This window comes from Pyxicephalus adspersus, chromosome 8 (assembly GCF_032062135.1).
Source record: "Pyxicephalus adspersus chromosome 8, UCB_Pads_2.0, whole genome shotgun sequence".
NCBI classification, from domain to species: Eukaryota; Metazoa; Chordata; class Amphibia; order Anura; family Pyxicephalidae; genus Pyxicephalus; species Pyxicephalus adspersus.
Genome location: NC_092865.1, coordinates 24,782,321 through 24,805,945, shown reverse-complemented (window position 1 = coordinate 24,805,945; position 23,625 = coordinate 24,782,321). Strand labels below are relative to the sequence as shown.

Sequence of the window (23,625 nt, the reverse complement as noted above, 5' to 3'; positions counted from 1 at the left end):
AGAGCCCCAAGAGAACAGCTGTTATGTTTACCATTCTGTGATTTTCGTTAAAAAAAAATGACAGGAATTTTTAAAAAGAAATATTTTATTTTTAACAAACAATTCCATCAAAATCATTTTTATCAATGACGATTTAAAAAAATATTTATAGAAAACTAGTAAAATATATTCAGCTAAAAACGCAGAAATGTATTCAATCATTTAAAGAGGTCATTTCTCTTAATACCACAATATCAAACATAATATATTGCAAACACAAACAGTGCATAAAAATCATTCATAAACTACATTGCAGAAACAGCATAAACAAACCGGGTTTGTTGGATGGAATGTGATATGGACAACATAAGCGAGTGGCATCTTGTGTCTCCACATGAGCATTTTTCCAGTTAGGAATCTCCACAGCAAATCTATGAAATTATATGAATTTTTTAACCTGATGCTTATACAAATCCTGATGCAAGCTGGCATTGCTCAGTTGTGCTTCACATCATACAATCCTCCAACCAATTCAGAAAGTCATGGACAGAGTGTGGCAGCCATATTGCCCATTAACCACCCCTGACAAAAAAAGGACGTGACCTTGAATGCTAAAAAAAATTTTAAACTTCACTGACATGCAAGCAGAATTAAGAAAGGCTGGATAATGTTATTCACTAAAAGCCATGAGGTTTTAGTGGTGACCTGAAAGCTTAAGTGGGCTAAATGTTCTTCTGTGTCCACTAGGTGAACAGATATAATCTAATCTAAACAATAGAAAATCTTCTTGCTTCATTATTGTGCAGGCAGGTCTATCTTCTCCAGTCTTGGAGAGCTTTAATAAACCAGGCCGTTTGTGTTGTGGATCGATGGCTCGATATTAGAACCCGGATAAAGATGTGTGACCACCAGCGTCTCTAAAAAGGTGAGAAAGGAAGGTTTGGTGGGCAGTTCAACACTACAAATTAACATCTACCAAATACTGAAATATATAGGTAAATGGGCTCTTTAGCAAAAACTTGCTGAAAATGCCAAACAAACCAAAAGTGGTGTAAGATCACAGCAAATAGGTTGTCAGCACATGCACAGTCATAGGCACACCCACATATTATTCAGCTACATACACACGTCAGATGATTCACATCAGATGATTGCTTCAGGGCAATATCAGATGAGAGTCTGAGGTCTGTACAATGGCTATCCAACATAGTTAATGGATCCGCCCTGACAGATCCACAAATGACGAAAGACCGCAATGCAAGTGAAGGGGAGAGGGTGCAGCAGGGTGCCGCTCGCTCATTCTCCCCCTTCATAGAGCAGAGCGGTGCTGTATGTACAGTACTCGTTCATGCATCTTTCCGTCCTTTGTCATTTTGACAAAAGTATAACGTGTGCACTTAGCTCAACTGAAGACAAACCTTTTATTTTAGTTTTGCTGCCTGTCCTCGGAACCAGGATGTTCATTCAACATCAATGAGTTCTTATGTTGTTTGGATGGGCAATCAGAAGGTGATAGTAAACAGCCCCTATTCATTCCCCCATAGGCTGCCATTGGGGAAACAATGCAAGAAGCATCTTAACAGCGGAATGATTGCCGGTGTTAAGTAAGCGAAAACCACTCTGCAACCTCAATGCCAGGGTGAGCTAGTACTAGAATCAGCCTTGCCAAGCAAGTGTATGGCCATTCTTGCTGAATAAGTAGGTATGAGATACAGAGTGAAACTAAATAGCTTTCTACTGATACAATAAAGCTGCAGGGCATGCTATCAAAGGTTGCCAAACTGTAATAGAGTAAGACAAAAATAGCCTTTAAAGTGTAGGTAAACCACATTTTTTTTAAATATGTTTGGCAATATGTCACAATGTATACAGTTATCAAAAGATCCAGAAAATAAGAGCACTTTCTGTTGCAGGGTGACGATAATAAACTATTGGCTCCCCAGTACAAGCAGCATGATCTTCCTACAAGGTTCGCTCTTTTCAGTTAGTGACCAAGCTGCTAGTCTGGTTTATCAGGGAGGAAAACCAATAGCCAACACAGGAACTTGAAGGGCAGGTTAATGGCAAATTAGAAAGCAGTAGTTTACAACAGGTAAGAAACATTGTAATAGGTTTATAATAAGGCTATTTGCTTAAGGAAACTCTACACAATGAGGCATAATAAAGATATTAAAAAAAAAACATTTATATACATTTTTAACCCTAACTCTATATTGTAGGAAAAAAATGTTACCCTTGCAGAGAATGGAATAAAGTGAAATCCTTTATTCTACCCATGCCCAGTCCTCCCAAGCCTTTACTCTTAGCTGCCAACTGGTACACCAGTGTATTCACAACAATAATACAAAAAATCCTCTATATATACACACAAATACAACAAGGTGTATTTATTAACCCTGGAAAGGTCATGTGTAGGACTCATCTCTATTTTTAAGACATTTTAATTTTAATAGACTGTGGTGAAAATTACACATTCTTCCAGGGGGGCCAATTTATAGCAGAAAGCATAACTGCTATACTCCATAAAGTTACTCCATATTGCAGCCTGTGTTTTATGGTCCATTCATAAATGCAGGCCCATGTGACACAAAAGTCTGTGGCATACTATGGAGCCTGCAGTATGTCACAGACTCTCTATTAATGCAACACACACATAATCATAGCTTTATAAATGGAGCACAATGTGTAGCATTACAGAAAGGCCTGTGAGTCTACTAGAAGACCACGTTTTGCATTGCTAATTAGTGACTTCAGCCTCCCAACTCCCAGGATAACTTTTTGGAAAGATGTAATAAGAGAATTAGGTTGTTCTTATCTCCATTTGCTCAATGCTGTCATTCTGTTTAATGACTTTGGTACTTTCAATCACAAACGGGAAGCAAGCAAAAGATGAAGCCAAAACTCCTGCATTATGGATCAGTAAAAGTATAGCAGCCATTGGATCAGCGACAGTGTTAGAAATAATATCCTAAGTTTCTCTGTGTATTTTTTTCCCCAAATTCATCAAGGACAAGCCAAATAAAACAAAGCATATTCATCTATCCCAAGATCAATATAATTTCATTTTTATTTTCTTCAGCCTCTTGTTTGGACATACCTAAAAAAATTTTCTCTATTGCCATTTTAAATTCAGTTGACTGCTGTGAGTTGTACAATACCAATACTATACCTATAACCCCCCCTCCCTCCTTTTGTGTGCTACTTCCCCCTCCTCTTAGATTGTAAGCTCTTCTGAGCAGGGTCCTCTTCCCATCCTGTGTCATTGTTTGTATCAGTCTGTCACTTTCTACCTCTATTTAATCTACAGCGCTGTGTAATATGTTGGCACTATATAAATTCTATTTATTAATAATTTAATTTATACACTAACCAAAGGGCCAGGGTAAGGTACCTCATTTGGAAGATGCCATTCTCTAGCTCTAGGGGCACGTTAGTTCTGGAACCCCAAAAATAAAGTTATTTTGCTTCAAAGCAGGTGATGTTACAGCCTTGGAAGTAGTATGCTTCCACTGGGACATTTACAGAGGTGAATTATTTATTTAGAGGTGCTTTTTAACCTCCCGGGCAGTTCATTTCTATCTGGATTTATATGTCTAAAAGCAGTACATTGTCCTTCATGAAAATTTATTTTACAGTATAAAATAATAGTATAATAGTTAAAAAATGTAAAAAAATAAATTTAATAATACATTTTAATAAACTTTGACATGATTTTGTGTTTCAAACTTAATTATACTCATACTATTATATTATACTGTAAAAAAAAAATTTCATGAAAGACAATGTACCGCTTTTAGACATAAACATGCAGTGTATTGCATTTAATAGTTATTTTGTACTGAATGCAATACAAAATAATTTGAAATTCCCGCTGCACCCCTAGCGGTGGGCGCACGCATCAACTTCACCTGAAACTCCCAGGGAGCGTCAGCACACTCGCCGGTGGACAGATCAACCAAAGAATGGCAGGACACTGGAGGATGCTGATGTGACCAGGAAAGGCTTTTTTATTTTTTTTAGTTCCCCCGAGCCACTCTTACCGCTTTTCAGCCGTTTTTTTTTCCCCTGAGCCATACTCGCGCTTACCGCTCGGGAGGTTAAACAAGGACCCTTGAGAAGTACACATTTGAGTTTACCAAGGATCATTTTGTAGTACATTATGTTTTAATCTGGCTGAGTCACAGTGCGAATTTAGGACCCCAATGGATGGCAAAAATTAGATTTTATCAGGAAAAAAAGGCTGGATATGGAATCATACAGAATCAATGCTCAGCTGAGCAACACCTTGTTTTGGGATTTTGTTGCACCAAAAACAGACCATACATAGGTGCTTCCAATATTCAATTGAGACTTTTAGAACTAAAGTTGCCAGAAAGAACACAGTAGATAGTGGTAAATGAACACCACTTTATTCTTACAGAAACAGCTATGCTTGCTGTCTAAAATAAAAGGTTTTTCTTATATGGCAATTTTAGATTCACTTAGTGAATTCAGGACTTAGTGGAGTTCTTCAAAAGTAGCTTACGACTAACTTTGGTATACCATTTTCTATTTTACCAGAGGATCACCCTAGTGTGAAGAGAAATACATGGGTTGCCATAGCCAACTCCTTCTCCTAGCTTCCAAACTGATCCATTATACTTTCTGGGTCAAATAATCAAAGAGCTCTAGTTTCACTAGTTACATGCTTATTCAGGATCTGTGATTGTGTACCGAAGTCATAGACAGCTCTTCATAAGGTCAGCAACAGCAGTCTGCAGATTCTTTATTTGCAGGTACTCAAATTGTAACAAAGAAAAATATAACCAGTTCAGAATCTGGAATATTCTCCTAGTCATAGATGTAATTTTTCTCATGTCTATTTCTTCTCTGTGGCAGAGGTCTTAATTTTAAATAGACAATTCCACTTTGTAAGTCTCATTTTTATATGAGGTATTTGGAGCAGGAGCTTTAGCCAATGAAGGGACTTCAGATTAAGTCACTAGCTGCCCATGGATCTACACAAAGTTTGCGTCATTATAATTGATAAGAACGGCACATTTAGCCATCTATCTCATAACAAAATGCCATCCAAGACATATATTCATTTTGTTTTCAGCAACAGCTGGGGGCCATCAGTGATCCATTAAAGATTGGGGCAGTTTGATTGAGCTTGAGTCTGGGTGTCCTAGGGATTTTTTCTTTGCCTTTAGCAACTGAGTTTCACAATGAGCAGCGATCCCATTTCTGTTTTTTCTTAATGAAAACACCTTTTTCATGAACTGGGTTTAGACTCCCCTCATTCTTTCACATAATGTTTTCCAGGAAACACAGGCAACACGACATGTGAGATGCGACTCCACACACCCCCTAACTTGTCCCCATCCATTTCATTGTGGGATGTTCTGGACTCGATTTGTTTAATAAATGTTTCCTTCAAGAAGTCATAGACTGTCTCCTCTAATTCACCGAGCCCAATATCAGTCTGCAATGTGGAGTTACTCAAAAGCATTGTTAGCACTAGTGCAATGTTTTTAAAAGCTGCATTCTCGTGGTCACAATATTTGTATAGAATGATCAACGACCCAGGGGGCAGTAATTCTAAACGATGTAGCACTGCTGCTTTGTTGTTGGCCTGGAAACCTGCACTTAGCCTTTTGTCAATATCCATCTTGACATCTTCACTGTTTTCAGAGGTCATTTCTAGCCCAGAGAGGACAGTGTAGCTGCTGTTAAGAGTAGAAGCATAGGTTTTTGCCAGATGGTTGCCTACACAATGCAACATGTGTTCTGCATCCTTGGCAGCAGTTAATAAAATTATAGCAGGTTCCTTGTTTTCATTTCCACGACGAAGTTGCAATTCTAGTATCCGTTGGCTTCTTAGCCATAAGTCCTGTGACTGACCAGAAAAAATAGATGGAAGCTTTCGAAATCCATCCTGGAAAGTTTTCATGACTTGGAGTTCTTTTTCCGCTTGACTTGTGGAGGGCTTTTTTAGGACTAACATCCATCCCAAAAATATGGCAAGCAGTAAAGCCAAAACTGTTAGTATTGGGAGCCAATGGTTACCTGGAGGTAGAACACAGTTCTGTTAGAATGTGGACTCACAATAAAGACTATACAAGATTAACAGAGTTTTACAGAACTAGTTAAACTGTCAGTGAGATGTACCTCTTACTGGTTGATGTTTGGTACCTCTTACTGGTTGATGTTTGGTACCTCTTACTGGTTGATTCTCCTCATCTGAAAGATTGAGAAAGTATTATTAAGAGTAGCAAAGAGAAACAGCGATACAAGGGCTAATAATCATTATATGCAAGTCAAGTTCATAGAGATTATGTGTAGTGTCCAAGTAAAGTTTTTTCATCAAGTGAAAAAAACATGCAGTACTTATGACATTCTCCATGTTTTATCCCTATAAAGACAGTGCAGCAAAGCAAACCTGACTGGAATTCGCTCAGTGGCTAATTTCCCAGTGTGAACTGACAACACAGTGCCTTTATTGAACCCCTTGCCCAATTGTGTTTTGCTATACCGCAATCCTAAACCCCCCCCCCCCCCCCCCACTCCATTCTCCTCTACATCAGGATAAGGGGTTTCAAGTTTGTAAAGCAGATCTAAACCACATTTACAGTACGGGAAATAGGTATTGAACACAAGTTTAATACTTATTTCCCTTGCTGTATGTTGGGCCCCAATAATTTTTTGCCATAATGTGAAAGTAACCTCAGGATATTTGCAAATTATGGCACACTTACTTTACAAAGTGCCCTTCTACAGCTTTGAAACTGCAATGGTCTATCTTTAAGATTTGGGGTCTTCAGTCGTTTTTATTGGTTAGGCCAGGATTAAACAATTGCTGGACAAAAGTGGTAGTCTGTCCTGGCACAGAATGGAGCCTATGTAAGGAAGGAATGTAAGCAGAGCTGCAAATAATCTTTGAAAAGGAGCGTCTTAGATTCCGTCACATTCCCCTTTCTGTCACCTTTCTTACGACTAGTCTGTTATTTCCTTCCAATTGAATATCAAAGGAATTATACATTCGACCAATCATAGACCATTTTTTTTGTGTTTCATACATTTGTGGATAGATCAAACATGCTGGTTAATATTGTAAGTAAGAAAATTGTTTCTTTGTGTGCAAATGATCTAGTACAGTGGTCCCCAACCATTTGGATGTCACGCACCACTAATTTCACAGACTCCGTGCCATGCATGCACATAGAGCTGTGTGTCACTCAAAGAAACATCCCCCAGAGTGACATCATGATACCAGAAGCCACCCAGAGACACAACCCGCCCACTGCTCTGAGTCTATGATCCATACGAACGGTGCGCCCTCCCAGTGGGGTCCTTCTCCTGACCCCACTCCACTGAAGGGCAGCCTGGCCAGAGCTGCGGACCACCAAAAATGTTCTAGTGGACCACCGGTTGCAGACTGCTGATCTAGTACACCCTTGCTTTCTTTCTGATAAAAATAATTAGAAGGGAAGAAACTTGTATATAGGTGTGATGTGTTTATGGACTGCTGAACAATCAATGACCATTCAGAATACCTTTCATATCGGCTGAATAATTGAAAAACTAGAAGCAGATATGCTCATTATGTCTTAATTACAGTAGAGGACACATCTGAAATGCTTATCTATAAAGAGACAATATGAATTCTATAATGCAACCACCATATTAAAACAACATACCATCAGAATAGACTTTGCTTTGATTTGTAACATCTGTAACATCTTCTTGCCTTGGTTTGCAATCTTTGGCTGAAATGAAAGCAGTCAAAACAGAAACAAAGAGTACTAAAGTTAACTAAAAAAAAAAAAAATTCTAATATGCAATTCTGCACAAACATATCACAAAAGAAAGGACAAGACATTGGATAGGATGCTGGTTTGGTTTCAAATCAAGAGAGGGGATTAGACCACAATTTGGGATGCTACAGAATAAGCTTTTTTAGACAAGGAATTTTAGGTATTCAGTATGCAGGATAGGTTCAGTTTAAAGGCTTGGTAAATGAAACTTTTTGCAGCTCAAAGTAAACATCCTCTGGCTGGAAAGAACAGCCTACCAATAAAATGGGTATATGCTAGAAATTTTTATATGCTTACAGGCGGTACTTGAAATCCATGTTTATGTTGAAAAGTGGGAGCTGCCAATGCTAACCCTATTTTCATATTTTGTGTCCATCTTAGGCTTCAGTATTTTACAGGGGCATTGGCCAATAATAGGCATACAGCCAGTAAAAGCTGCAGTACAACCAGAAGACCAGATCCCTTTAATTGTTCTGACTTTGTGACGCAAAAGTACTGAAGCTAAAAGTATCAGAATGGCAACCAGGAGGTTATAAATTCCAGATTTTGGCAAATGCAGACCCCACACCCGTTTGAACTAACAATCAACACACAACAAATATCAAGTTGAAGAAAGCCAATACTAACAGCAACTCCAAAGTTTTTCTTTCCCTCCTCATGTACTTAAGTCTGTATTTAGAATGCAATATGCCCTGTGTAGAAAAGTCTGTTTAAATAGGGCTCTAGGTCTATGCCGGACAGCCCTAATGTGTTTGGGGTTTAGCTGAAATGATGCACATGTTATGCAGATGTTCCACAATCTTCTATTGGAGGGTAGCGGATACCAATATTGGGGTCTTCCTCATTGTGCTATCTTTCTAGCCTCAGATATCTATGTATGCTGGGATATTGTGATGAAGATTATTTCACTGCAGATATTCATGCTTCAATTATTACACTTCTTTTCCTAACCAGAAAGCTAAAGAAAATTGCCCAGAAATGCATGTTCCATAATACACCGGTTTTCCAAGAGTGGAAGAACCATGTGAATGTTATTTTTATTGAAGTAAGGTATAACTCAAAAAATGTCTAAACTATGGGAACTTGTAGTTGTATGGGTTGTATTCACCAGACCCTACCCCAGTGTCCCTCACTGCACATAGATTACTACACAGAGCTTCTCTTTAATCACTAGCTCAGTAAGAGATGTCCATTTTTGGTGTCTAAGAATACCATATTTAGTTATTTGCTGTTTATTGATAAAGTCATGCAGGTTGTTATGACTTTGGTCGTTACTAACTATTCTTTATGAATTTTTCCCTATTACCCAGACTAGAGACATTGCTGCCTTTTTGCTAGTGATCATGATTCTGCAGCATTTGGGAGCAGCAAGGGATCTATTCCACAGAGATTAGTGGAATGCCCACACACACCGATTCCCTAGCTAGGTATTTACTAACAGCCAAGTCACCCTCTTTCAACATGGCCCTTACTATAAAAATTGATTTTTATACACCAGCCTCATAATCAGCAGCACCGTTAAGGCAAAAATTTGCTCATCTGTCATTTAGCATCAAGGGGATCCAAAGGTACACCGTCAATGATATATGATCCTAACTGTTGTACTTGTCACTTTTGCTGGACAATTTGTCCCATTAAAAGATAAGCAGGTAGTATGCTATGGAGGGGCTCAGAAAAAAAAAACAAATGGAGTTAATGCTAGCAACAGGCTGCTTTAAATATGTGATTTTTTTTTTTATTTAGCCTAATTGTCCACTTTAAAGAAAGTGATTTCACATGACCCAGAGTCACAGACCCATTGTGAATGGTTATAGAATCACTACATACCACTACAAAATACTCCATCAACGTATAAACACAGGAAATAAAAAAATGGGAGAACTGAACAAAAGAAGCCTCCAATTATGTACATGGGTAATAAACTTTGTACCTTGTCTTTGTTTTGGTTTGCCCACATTTTTGTCATCCTTTCCTGTGGAATTAAAAAACAAAGAAAAAAGATAATGAGTGATACACATTTACAAAGAGTCACCCTTTATCGCGGCTTATTGCAGGATAATATGACACAATACGGAGCTGTAAATATGTCTCTTCTCTTTTGCAATAAAATAAACTTCAGGAAACAAAAGCAATAAAATGGTATGAAGCAGCCAACTTAAGAGTGTACTCAACTTGCAAAATAATAAGAAATAAACAAGTTGTGCTAATTTATATATATAAAATTTGATGTATATATTTATGTGTGTGTGTGTGTGTATGTATGTGTGTATGTTCCACCATCACTAGGAAACGCATGGAGACATTTTACACCAAACTTGCCAAACATATGACTGAGACTCATGTGAGTGAACCTGTCATCTTTGTACAGCAATGTGCTATATGTCAGAGCTATATTTGGATGAAACGCATAGAGACATTTTAGGCAAACTTGCTATGTTCCACCATCACTAGGAAACGCATCACCAAACTTGTTAGACATATGACTGAGACTAATGTGAGTGCACCAGACATCATTGTACAGTGCAGTGCTATATGTCAGAGCTATATTTGTGTGTGTGTGTGTGTGTGTGTTCACTAGGAAAAGCATGAAGACATTTCAACCAAACTTGCTAGACATATGAAAGACACATGTGAGTGATGGCTGATCTTTGTACAGTGCTGTGGTATATGTCAGAGGTATATCTGCATCTACGTATGTACAGTTAGGTCCATAAATATTTGGACAGAGACAACTTTTTTCTAATTTTGGTTCTGTACATTACCACAATTAATTTTAAATGAAACAACTCAGATGCAGTTGTAAATATTTGGACAGAGACAACTTTTTTCTAATTTTGGTTCTGTACATTACCACAATTAATTTTAAATGAAACAACTCAGATGCAGTTGAATTAAAGAATTTCAGCTTTAATTGAGTTGGTTGAAAAAAAAGATTGCATAAAAATGTGAGGAACTAAAACCTTTTTTTTAACACAATCACTTCATTTTCGGGGCTTAACAGTAATTGGACAACTCTGACAAATTCAACTGCATCTGAGTTGTTTCATTTAAAATTAATTGTGGTAATGTACAGAACCAAAATTAGAAAAAATAGTCTCTGTCCAAATATTTATTGACCTAACTGTATGTATGTGTGTATGTATTGCTCAGCAGTGTGCTTTGTGCTTATATTTTTACATACTTCCTTTTTTTTGGACTATAAGATTGCAATAAATAAATATCTGAGCAACGCTGAGTAATCAGCTAGTAATCTCATAAAATTATAACTTATATGAAAATAAGTTATAATTACTTAATTATATGAAAAAAGGTTCATTTAAAATCCATATAAATATAATAGGGACAAATAATCCACAAGGAGAATAAAACCACTAGTCACAGAGTCCTTTAGACCCAAATGGAAAATAAACTCATTTACACCAGTTTTTTTATTTTTATTTTATTTGTCCAGTAAATCATGTGGGCTCATGACACATTTCCTTTTGAGAATGTTGATAATGTTGCTAAATGGGTATAGTATAGAAATAGTGGCCAACTAAATTTATAGAAATGAATATTCATGTTGATAAACATTGTTTTAAAAAAATAAAAAACTTTCATAGTCCTACTTTTCCTATTATAATACAGTGAGTGCAAATATGCCCGGGTGGTGCAGTACATAACAGTCTGTGTTTGAGCACACTGCGCTAGTTGCGCTTGTGCTAGTTGCGCCTCCCAGCACACAGTTGCTTCCAGAACTTCTGTGAGCAAAGGATGACGTCAGGGGAATAAGCAGGGCATACTATACTGCAGTGGCGCACAGCGTCAAATTGCTAGCTAGGTAAGCGTCTCTTAACATGTCTATGACGCAGTAATAAAAATAGCAAAGTGGTATTTTCAAATTCTGAGAATATCACAGTAATATGAATGTACTATCAGTGAAAGGCACAGAATAATTTGTGCTGCTTCCATGAGCACTAATTGGTGCCAAGCTACATTTTGCTAGCTAACTGCAATAAAACATAGCTCTTCCTTGTGGAAACATAGTTGGGTTGATGCTCTGTGGGTGAGGCCATCACTTAGCATAAACCTCCATTAAATGTACTAAACAAGCACCTACCTTTTCTTAAAGAAAAATTACTGTGAGAAGCGGAAATATATTGTTGTTTTGTGTTTTTCTTTTTTTCGATATCATTCCCATCTCCATCATCGTTAGCACTAGAACTATTATCATCTTCTTCTACAATACATAAAGATAATACTTGAGGTGAGGATATAATACTGATACATATCAGATAGATATACTATCCCTTAGAACTAAAGAATACCTCTCACAGAGTTCTTTTAAATTATTCAAGAAAATAATCTAATAATAGGTCAAACCAACAAATCTTAAACTATGAAGAAAGCTGCATTACCAGAATCATTTAATTACAATTGTACTTTCTTTATACAAGTATACAAAGCCAATAGGGCTTTGACCCTGAAGCCTATAAATCTAACAATGTGATGGGTTAAATTTACTCAGGGTAATTGTTTACTGCTGCATGGCTTATACAACAGCCCCATCTTCGTTGTAAGCAAGCTTCTTTTGGCCACCACTGGAAGCTATGCAGACCAAATAGGAAAGGAGATGATTTTTGCTTCAAACGCATTTACATGGAGGAAATTTTGCATCTTTTTAATTGTGTCAAATATAATACAGTGAGGGAAAGAAGTATTTGATCCCCTGCTGATTTTGTACGTTGCCAGAAACGACCAGCCTATAATTATAATGGTAGGTTTTATTGTAGGTGTGAGAGACAGAATAACAACAAAAGAACCCTCAAAAACCCAGTGCTTGATGTGCATTGTAATGAGTGAAATAAGTATTTGATGCCCTATTAACTAGGAGATAGAGGATCGAGGACCTTCATGTGCTTCTTCTTGAGCCACTCCTTTGTTGCCTTGGCCGTGTGGTTTGGGTCATTGTCATGCTGGAATACCCATCCACAAACCCATTTTCAATGCCCTGGCTGAGGGAAGGAGGTGCTCAGCAAAGATTTGACGGTACATGGCCCCATCCATTGTTCCTTCCATGCGGGGAATGTGTCCTGTCCCCTTAGCAGAAAAACACCCCCAAAGCATAATGTGTCCACCTCCATGTTTGACGGAGGGGATTGTGTTCTTGGGGTCATAGGCAGCATCCCTCGTCCTCCAAACATGGCGAGTTGAGTTGATGCCAAGGAGCTCAATTTTGGTCTCATCTGACCACAACATTTTCACCCAGTTCTCCCCTGGATCATTCAGATGTTTATTGGCAAACTGCTGACGGGCCTGTGCACGTGCTGTCTTGAGCGGGGGGACCTTGAGGGCTCCGCTAAATTTCAGGCCTCCAAGGCACAGTGTGTTACCAATTGTTTTCTTGGTGACTGTGATCCCAGCTGTCCTAAGATCATTGACAAGCTCCCCCCGTGTAGTTCTGGGCTGCCTCGTCACCGTTCTCCTGATCATTGCAACTCCACAAGGGGAGATCTTGCATGGAGCCCCAGACTGAGGGAGATGGACAGGTATTTTGTGTTTCCTCCATTTGCGAATGATCGCGCCAACTGTTGTCACCTTCTCACCAAGCTGCTTGGCGATAGTCTTGTAGCCCAGTCCAGCCTTGTGTATGTCTACAATCTTGTCCCTGACATCCTTAGACAGCTCTTTGGTCTTGGCCATGGTGGCTAGTCTCGAGTCTGATTGATTGATTGTTTTCCTGGACAGGTGTCTTTTATACAGGTACTGTAACAAGCTTGGATTAGGAGCACTTCCTTACAGAGGGTGCTCCTAATCTCAGCTCATTACCTGCATACAGTGGGGACACCTGGGAGCCTGAAATCTTGCTGGTTGATAAGGGATCAAATACTTATTTCATTCATTCATTACAATGCACATCAAGCTCTTCTGAGCACTGGGTTTTTGAGGTTTTTTTTTGTTGTTGTTCTGTCTCTCACAGCTACAATAAACCTACCATTACAATTATAGACCGGTCATTTCTTTGTCAGAGGGAAAACATACAAAATCAGCAGGGGATCAAATACTTCTTTCCCTCACTGTATGTGTTGTTTGCCATGTAGGTTTGAACAGTTACAGTGAACTAAAAACACTTCCCAGAGTAAACGCCTTCCCACTTTAGGAGTGTGGCGTGTCTTGCAAAACATGCGCATGTTGTCATGTGGGTGGTTACGCATGGTGTTCAGTAGCCAATTTATTAAAATGGACTGCCCAATTCAGCACATTGAACACAAACGTAGTGCATGCTGCAATTTTCAAAGAGCACTACACAGAAATGGAGCACATTAAAATAGGGTTATAGGTGGACTGACCCAAGGCTGGGGACCCCTACATCAAATGACCCCTAAATCAATTGTTCAAAGTTTGTCTTCTAAAGAAAGAAAATAAATTTGGAAAGTATAGCCTCCTCTGTGAATCCAAAGGTTAAATAAGCCTCTCTGACGATTATCAGTGGTATTGTACAGAGAGGTCCTATACTTCTAAAACAATGTTAGCCTAAACAGTCTTTATGGCAGGTTACCTCAAATTGCCTGTATTATAATACATACCACACAAACCTACAGGACTCAATGGGCATGCTTTGCAATGTAACAGTACTAGTAGTATTCAGGAAAAAGAACTGTAACTTACCACTGCTGTTCTGGTCTGATTTCCTATTTTGACTAGTAAAATCTTTCAAGCTGTCACCTTGACTTGACAATGTCTTGTCTTTTTTAACAGTGTCTATCCTGTTGACCTCACCATCACCTTTATAATCATCTCCTCTACCTGGAAAAAGCAATGAAAAGTAAACATATTTGTAAAGCAAAGTAATATGAAAAGCAATTAAAGCAGCCTTCAGCTTTTCTTAAAGTGAACCTGACCTCAAGAAGCAGAGATTCCATGTTATGGGGAACATTTACACATATTAATTGTGCTTTAGTATTTTCCATAATTAGCAGTACACTTCCCTGTATGTAGGGTGCCCAAACACCTATAAGCAAGTAACTTGAGGAGCTTTTGATCGACAGTGTGAATCTATGGTACTGCATTGCTAGTTTCATTGGATATGGAGCGACGTTTAGCAATACAACTACTGTGCTGCAAACCATTCTTCTTGATTGGACATAGAAATATGAAATGTGATTAGACATGGATAATTGGACATAGAAAATCAAAACACAGCCTCTACCTAAACGGCCACCTCCACATTGACACAGAACAAAGAAAGCCAGTATTGGGGAAAAGATGGGTTGTAGGGAGACCACAGACAATACTGGTGACTTGTCTTTTGCCTTTTACTTGTCCTTTTTTATTTTGGCATAGCTTCCAGAGTTCAGTTCAGTCCTATTAACCTCTGCTTGTCGTGTGCCATGTTTGTTTCTTACAGCTCATACACACTGGAGAGGAAAGTGAAGGAAGGCTCAGAATCAATGGGTTGGACATATTTAACAGTCATTGTTTCACCTGTCACATTGCTCTGAATAGGCACAAAATCTCTTTAAAGCTAACCTTAGCTTTGCATTTTTGAAGGTCTGGATTGGCTGGTAAATAAGAACAGATACAGAGAAGCGCCATTCTTCCAAATGCCACAGTTGCCATCTATTACTTTGGGCTCAGTCTACTGGGCAAGATGTATTGGGTAGATATGAGCAAAGCTAAAAAACAATGTTGGTGGGATTGATATAGGTCCTCCTAATGTGCTTAAGTCATATTCTATAATTCTCACAGATTATTAAAATTGTGTTTTAAGAACTCCACTGTTATACATAAATGTAGAAAGTAATAAATAATAGTAAAAGCTAGAGAATGTAAATCTTCATAAACTAGATAAAAGTAAACAAAGAATCTGCAGAGTTTGTAAAGAACATAGATTCACATCATCATTGCTTGTTCTTATGTGCTATGTACCTCTTCTAGATTGCCTAAAGGGTGGTTGACGTATATCATCATCTGAAAAACATTAAAAACAAATGGTAAATAAATAAACTAAGTATATGTCATACAAATACTATGCATGTTACACACCTTTCTCATTGTCCCACCCATAGGTGTGTGTTGTATTGCATTCTACCATGTCATACTGTCCCCACTTCTGTGTGCTATATTGTGGACTGCTGTATGGTGGGATCAGGAATCTCAACAAATTAAAAAGTAGTATTCTCCCCATAAAAGTTTTTCAGCCGGGTGGTGGGGAGATGTAGCTGGGTGGTAACAAAGTGGGTGGGGCAAGATAGCAAATTTAGTGCTCCCAGTTATTCATGGCATAGGTATCATTAAGCCCTAATATTGTGTCAGTGTTTTACCTGCCCACTATACTTTGTTCCACTATACTTTCTTGTTGAGACTGAGAAGTTCCATTCTTTCAAACGCCAACGTTGCCATCTATTACCTTGGGCTCAGCCTACTGGATAACTAGTATTGGGTAGATAGGAGCAATGCTAAAAATAAAATGTTGCTGGGATTGATACAGGTCCTCCTAATGAGCTCAACTCATATTATTTAATTCTCACAGATTATTAATAATATTTTCCAATAGGGAAGATGTACATTAGTAAGACCCTGGTCCAGTACTCCAAGACACCAGTCCCCCAATCTAAAGCCACACTCTTCAACTATAGAATGCCTCCCCCCCCCCCGCTGAGCCCTATAAGAACACCAGTGTTATATAGATATAATTAGAAAGTAACAAATAATACTAAACTTAACTAGACTAACTAGATAAAAGTAAAGAAAGAATCAGCAGAATTTGTAATAAACAAAGCTCACATCATCAGTGTTTGTTCTTATGTGCTACGTACCTCTAAATTGCTTAATGGGTGGGCGACGCAAATCATAATCTGGAAAACATAACAAAAAAATGTCAAACAAATAAACTTAAGTATCTGTTATTCAATCCAGAACACACTTACACTGTTTTTCATTCTCAGCCAATACCCAGAAGAGGGGAGGGGCTTCACCCATTTAACGATAAAGAAAAAATACATATTTACTTTATATAAAAGAGTTTTTTACCCTGTCATATGAAAGTAAGAATTGTGGTGATAGGTCCACTTTAAGTTTCTGAACTTCACCTGGTATCACCCCTCTCTACTATAGAGCAGAATGAAGGGGAGACACATCACTAGCAGGGAGGAGCTAAGACGTGTGCTGCTTTACCTATACAGTCACTGGGAAACTGGGAAAGATCGGGCCCCTCCTCTGCCAGACAGAGCTTTGTAAAATAAAGCCACGCTTACCTTCAATCCTGCAGATCTATCAGGAGGTTTCTTCTTTCCAGTCCCGCATCGATCCGGCACAGAGGGAGTGCCAGGCGACGCCATCTTCTCTTCTTTTATTCTGGGTTCTTCTTCCTACGTCACCCAATCTCACACTGCGCAGGTGTGAGATAGGGCAATGTAGATTGGGAAAAAATTTGCCAATCTCACTGCGCATCCATGAGCAATTTTTTTCCCTATTGATGAAAGGGCTCCTGCGCATGCTCAGGCATGTGCAGAAGGGGCACCCAAGAGCCTCCTGGGACGCGTGACGTAGGTATCCCGGGAGGCTCTGCGCTTCCATTCATCCCGGCCAGATCGGCAAGGGGGAGTTAGGCTGGAACAAACTCCAGGAGCGGCATGTGGCTCTTGAGCCTCCTCTTGCTGTGGCTCCCCTATTTACCGTGGCCGGCGTTAACACTTCCGCTGCCAGGGTAAATAGGGAACACCCTCTGAAGGGAAATCCTTCTCCTCCACAATGCATATGGAGGAGAGGGATTTCCCTTCAGGGGGCATTCTTGGTGGGGGGGCGGAGCCATTCGGGCAGGATTTGAGAGAGAGCATGGCCTGGTGTGCTCCTGCCCACCCCTGAAATGGCCTAGTGGCCACAAAAGTTTGCTGACCTTTGGCCTAAGGAATGAAGAATGAATGGGAGTGCAGAGCCATCCGGGATACCTACGTCACGCATCCCGAGAGGCTCTTGCCTGCTCCTTCTGTGCATGGCAGAGCATTCTGGGCATGTGCAAAAGGAGCCTTTCCATGAGAAGAGAAAAATTTGACGATCTCACGCATGCACAGTAAGATCGGCAAGTTTTTTTTTCTAACCTACGTCATCCAATCTCGCACCTGGATCGAGTGACATAGCAAGAAGAACCCAGAAGAAGAGGCGAAGATGGCGGCGCTCCCGGGACGACGCAGGCCCGACACAGGACACCCCCAGATGGATCTGACTGCCCTGTGGGATTGAAGGTAAGTGTATTTTTATTTTTTTTTCAGTTTTCAGTTTAGTTCCTCTTTAAGGGGGCGGTGCTGCACCTTTTTTTTAAAAAAAAAAAAGGTTGTTGCAAAAAAAACACAAACAAAATTTTTTACTTTAAATAACAGTTGTCTACCCTTTTATGTAAAGTACAAATTCTGAATTAAGGTACGCTTTAGGAACAGGATGGCCAAACATAACAAAATCTACAAATACAAGAAAAACACAACTTTCATCAGTATATGAGAACTCATAGAAGGGGCGGCCTGTACAGAGCTCCATGGAGATTGACATAATATCTGTACACAACAAGGGGATGGTGTTTTATTATTATACAGGATTATATAGCGCCATCATATAAGGCAGCGCTGTACAAAGATGATGAATAAGATGAATGTGCTTTGACTTCTGCATTCTATTGGTAAATGAATGTAAGTTTTCAGAAAGGAAAGTTTCACTGAGATCCCCCAATGAGATGCAATGTAACGGAGACATTATATTATACATGAGGTGTGTGTGATGAGGGCTACTTTCACTTTGGTTTCAGAATATCTTCCCCTCCCCTCTGTACCTTTATCACTCCTAGTTCTCTCCGTCTCTCTCTGCCCGTCGTTTTTCCTTCCAGACCGGGTCTCCATCGCCAACTCTTCCCTCTGCCCGCCGAGCTAGCGGTCACACCAACGGCGGAACTTTCTGATACTTCCTAGTATTCAAGCGTTCCGCCCTGGCTTGTTTCTGCGGGACGCTCAATGTTGGTACGCCGTAGAGTGGGCGTGTCCTGTGGGTTGGCCTTATGGCGCTGTGACTACTCCCCTGTGCAGACCGATGTGTGGAGGGGACCGGTCTGGGAATAAGAGGCAGTCTGGATGTTACAGACAAGGGGATGAATATAGAACCAGTCAATTTTAAGCTAGTGTTTATTCCAGCTATATGTGTGCCTGAGAAAAAAAAAACAAATACCTGAAGTTTGGGCCTATTGTAGGTTCTAGCAAACCTACAGGGCTCCCACTAGCTGGCACCTTGCTGCTCGGTCACTGCATTGCTGGTTCCTAAACCCCTGGGTGGTTCATTCTGTCTGGATTTACATGTCTAAAACTGGTACATTGTTTTTCATGAAAATTTATTTTACAGTATGATATATTAGTATGAGTATAATAAAGTTTGAAACTTTGAAAATCATATAAAAATAAATTATAAATAAAATAAATGAAATTTATTTTTTTTATATTCAATTTATTTTGACATTAATAAATAATATACTCATACTATTATATTATAATGTAAAATAAATGTTCATGAAAGACAATGTACTACTTTTACACATATATATCCACTGTATTGCATTTAATATGGTTATTTTGTATTGAATGCAATACAAATGGATCTGAATTTCCCGCCGGCAACGTCCTCACGCACCGACGTCACCGGGAACACCCCGGTGACTCATCAAGTGCAGAGGAAGACGACTAGATGAAGCAAGATGACGGACATCGCTTAGAAGGAAGACGCAGGATGCTGGCGGATCAGATAAGTAATGATTTACTATTACTTCCCATAGGTTTACCTACCCCGAGTGTGACTCGGGCATGCTGCTTTTAGCACATTTTTTTTCTTCCCCAAGTCACACTCGGGGTTACCGCTCAGGGGGTTAAAGTGGAATCAAATACGAAAAAAATTACACCTTTAATCCCGCAGGCCCATCGATAGCACCAGTCCTTTGCCCGATCAGGTCCCGCAACATCCTGGGATTCCTCTTCATCCCGGCGCACCAGACGCCGCCATCTTCATTCTTCCTTCTTCTTTATGAGTCTTCTTGGCATGTAACCCAATCTCACACTGCACAGGTGTGAGATCGGGTAGCGTTTCCCGCTGTAAAGGGGGAAAAAAAGGAGCCGATCTCACTGCGCTTGTGTGAGATCGCCATCTCCTTCCAATGCCATTTCTGAGATTAGGGCATGTGCAGAAGTAGCACCCAGAGCCTCCCAGGATGTGTGACATAGGTAGCCCGGGAGGCTCTGCTCTCCCATTCAGTCAAGACTGATGGGAGGTGCTGCACTGTTGAACTTAAGGAATATATGGGAATTTTGTGGATCTCAGTCTGTTACTAAAGAAGTGGAATTCCACGAAACGCATAGAAAATGATTGTGATCATGCTAAATGTTTGTATGAATATGTGAGTATTGTTTTACACAAAAAAAATGTTTTGTATTCTTGTATTATTTTTTTTTTTTTTACTACATTTGAGTTGTACTTGTCTTATGTTCCAGGTTGGTTGTTGGCATAGTTTTTGCCTAAAGAAGAAACCAGCAGCCTCCTGGAGTACAAACGTCACTTTATCCAGGAGCCTTCAGGCTGCTTCTATGACAAAATCAAGCATGTGCATAAATTTCCTGAAACGTTTAAAAAAAAAAAATCTGATCTTTATATTTTCAGGAAGACATGTCACCAGATCTTGTGTCTGCGCAGTGTCGGATCAGGTCATGTGAGAAGAACCTGGGAGAAGATAGCAATGCCCGCTTGCCAGTTCACTCCAGAAAGAAGAAGGAAGCCAGGACAGTGCAGGATCTACTGGACTTGGAATGCAGAGGGAACGAGGGTGCTTTTGAGGGGCACCATCAAAAACACCCTGTGATTTACACACTCCCCCTTGGCATTGGTGCTTCCATCTTCTTCTAGTCTAGGCTCAAAGTCTACATGTTGTGATTGCAGAGGCTGATGGCATCTTGCTCTATCTTAACCTCAAAAATTTTTTGGACTTTACATACACCTTAAGTCTTTTCAGTCAGGGACATCTCTTTTGGTCCCAGTAGAAACTGTTTAAGCTAGGGTCTGGTATTTTCAACAAAAAAAAAAAAATGAGCCAAGGCAGCTTTCATACTTCTCTTGACACAAGCTTGCTGTAATAGGAGGGGAGAACTGAGCACAGGCCAATGTTTAGCAGTGCAACACTGAAACACCTCTGTTGATTTGTGTAATGTTTACCATAAACTAATCACATTACTTGGCAAATTACAGCTAAATATAAAAAAAATATATAAACCTAATACGGGATAAATAAGGTGAAATTGAGTTTAACTAGAAAAAAAAATGAAAGCAGACAGGTTGTTTATTGCAGAAGGGAGAGGTGGTATCTCTTCTGCACTAAATATGCTTCAGAAAACAAAAACAGTAAAAGGTATGATGCAGCTCATTTCATGATGCAGTCTAGAGTGTAATCAACTTGCAAAATAATAGGAAATAAACAAGTTGCACTAATTTCATAAAATTATAACACAAAAAAATAAAAAATCCAAATAGAGAATAAACTCACATTTACACCATTTTTTTATTTTATTTTTACAGTAAACCGTGTGGGTTCATGGCACATTTCCTTTTGAGAATGTTGATAATGTTTCCAAACGGATATATTGTATAGAAACTAAATTAATAGAAATGGATATTCACATTGATAAACATTGTTTAAAATAAATACATAATTTTCATAGTATTACTTTTCCGTTATATAAACAGTGAGTGCAAATATGCCTGGATGGTGCAGTACGTAACAGTCCATGTTTGATCAGACTGCTTCGTGCTCCCAAATTGACCTGGTAAGATTCACCCCTTTTCTCTGCAGTACAGGTATGCATGAGGGCACATATGAGGTATGTATGATAGGTTGAGGGGTGCATCCATTTCTTATGGATGCCAGCACTGTAGTGGGAGGCTAAACTAAGACTATATGAACCATCCACCTCTCTAAAAACTTTTAATAGCCATAAAAGTGTTCTCACTGGTTTCTATAATGCTGAGAGTATGAGGGGTGTTTGTTTCAGATCTCTAGAATAAAGATATAACTGGTGAAGACATATCTTGGGGAGCTGCACTTCATAACTGCTAAAGTCTCCCCCATCCTCCCATTTAGTCCTTTTAAAGGTTTCCAATAGGAAATATGGAATTTAGTAAGGCCCTGGTCCAGCACCTGTACTCCCCAGACCCCAGTCCCCCAATCTAAAGCCACACTCTTCAACTATAGAAGGACCCTGCTCAGCCCTATAAGAACCCTATAAGTGTTATATACATATATGTAGAAAGTAACAATAGTAAAAGCTGTAGAATGTAAACCTTCATAAACTAACTTGATAAAAGTAAATAAAGAATCAGCAGAATTTGTAAGGAACAAAGGTTCACACCATCATTGTTCTCATGTGCTATTTACTGCTTCTAGATCGCCTAATGGGTGGTCGATGCAAATCATCATCTGGAAAAGATAAAAAAAAAAAAAAAAAAAATATATGTCAAACAAACTTCAAGTATATGTTATACAATCTAGAAAACACACTGTTCTACATGCTTGGTCAACACTTCAACTTTAATGTTACAAACTTCCTTGATGCCCCACTCATAGGTGTGTGTTGTAATGTATTTTTTATAGTCCCCACCTATGTGTGTTATATTGTATTCATTACTGTCCCTACCTGTGTGTGCTGTATTGTGCACTGCTGTATAGTGGGATCAAGAATCCCAACGATCAGCATAGGATTTCTACCATGCAGCAGCTTTATATACATCTGCAATGCATGGTACATATGATGCAGTTTCACATTGCTTCACGCAGTTTAATAAACCACTGAGAGGTAAGATGAGATGCAATTCAGAATTGGCACTGCAACGCACCAACGCTTGCTGCAAATGTGACCTGGGCTCCTAAAGTGGAACTAAAGTAAAAACAAAGAAAAATCACTTTACTTCCGCAGATACATCTGGAGCTTTCTTCCATATGGTCCTGCATAGTCCTGGTTTCCTGTTTGGTCCTGGCGTGCAGGAAGTGCTGTGCACTGCCATCTTTTTTCTTCTCCTGTCTTCTGACTACGTCACCTGATTTCAACTGTGCAGGTAACGTAACATACTTATCCTAGGATGCTTTGCACTCCCATTTGCACTTTCCACTCCCTAGGATGCTTTGCACTTACTGCTGTGGCAGTAAAGACAATAGAAGATGGGCATAGTCATTTTTTTATTTTTTTAAAGACATTTAAAAAATGCCCTTTTTACTTGATGAGCTGTGTTTTTACAATTCGTAAAAACACCCTTTACTATGGAAAATTTGAATTTACCCCCACAATCTGTATATACGTAAGCAGTTTTCCAAAGACCTTGGACATTGTATTTTCAGATAATTGGTTTGGAATATGCACCAATAGTGGTTTACTTATCCAGCATTTTCTGATGAATGTAAACATTAGGGTTCAGGAATACCCTTTTGACAGTTATGAAATATTGATCTAAAATACAGGTCCATGAACCATTGATGTTGGATGTCTGTGGGTTGTCCCTTCGGATGCACATGTCTCTCCTTCCCAGTCGAATAATAGTCTTACTTTTGCTACTTATTTGAAAGGTAGGGTAGGGTATCTGGCCCTACATGGACAACTAAAGAGTAAATATGATTGTTTTTTTCTTCTGTGGTTTTGAGAATACTGCTCAAAATTCTCATGGATGAAACTATACAAATATTGTGATTATTTATTTTTGTCTTTTTTTTTCTATTTTCTTTAGTTGTATATGGTGTTTGTATATAAAATATATTGCCTGAAGAAGTGGGTTTTCCATAGAATGGGTCAGAATTTATAAAAAAACA

At 39.1% G+C, this 23,625-nt stretch overlaps 1 protein-coding gene and 1 long non-coding RNA gene across 2 annotated transcripts; one reads left to right on the top strand and one right to left on the bottom strand.

Moving 5' to 3' along the window:
- Positions 1 to 67: 67 nt before the first annotated feature.
- Positions 68 to 18,720, bottom strand: LOC140336597 (torsin-1A-interacting protein 1-like). The gene is made up of 9 exons (XM_072419816.1): positions 18,577 to 18,720; positions 16,574 to 16,612; positions 15,684 to 15,725; positions 14,424 to 14,561; positions 11,875 to 11,994; positions 9,706 to 9,747; positions 7,659 to 7,727; positions 6,130 to 6,201; positions 68 to 6,027 (listed from the first exon to the last, which is right to left on the bottom strand). Exons 1-9 carry the CDS (start codon positions 18,641 to 18,643, stop codon positions 5,258 to 5,260), a joined length of 1,359 nt encoding a protein of 452 aa, XP_072275917.1. The 5' UTR covers positions 18,644 to 18,720; the 3' UTR covers positions 68 to 5,257.
- Positions 18,721 to 18,845: 125 nt separating this feature from the next.
- Positions 18,846 to 22,279, top strand: LOC140336596 (uncharacterized). The gene is made up of 2 exons (XR_011921919.1): positions 18,846 to 19,536; positions 20,439 to 22,279. It is a non-coding gene; the product is annotated as an uncharacterized lncRNA (long non-coding RNA).
- Positions 22,280 to 23,625: the final 1,346 nt, after the last annotated feature.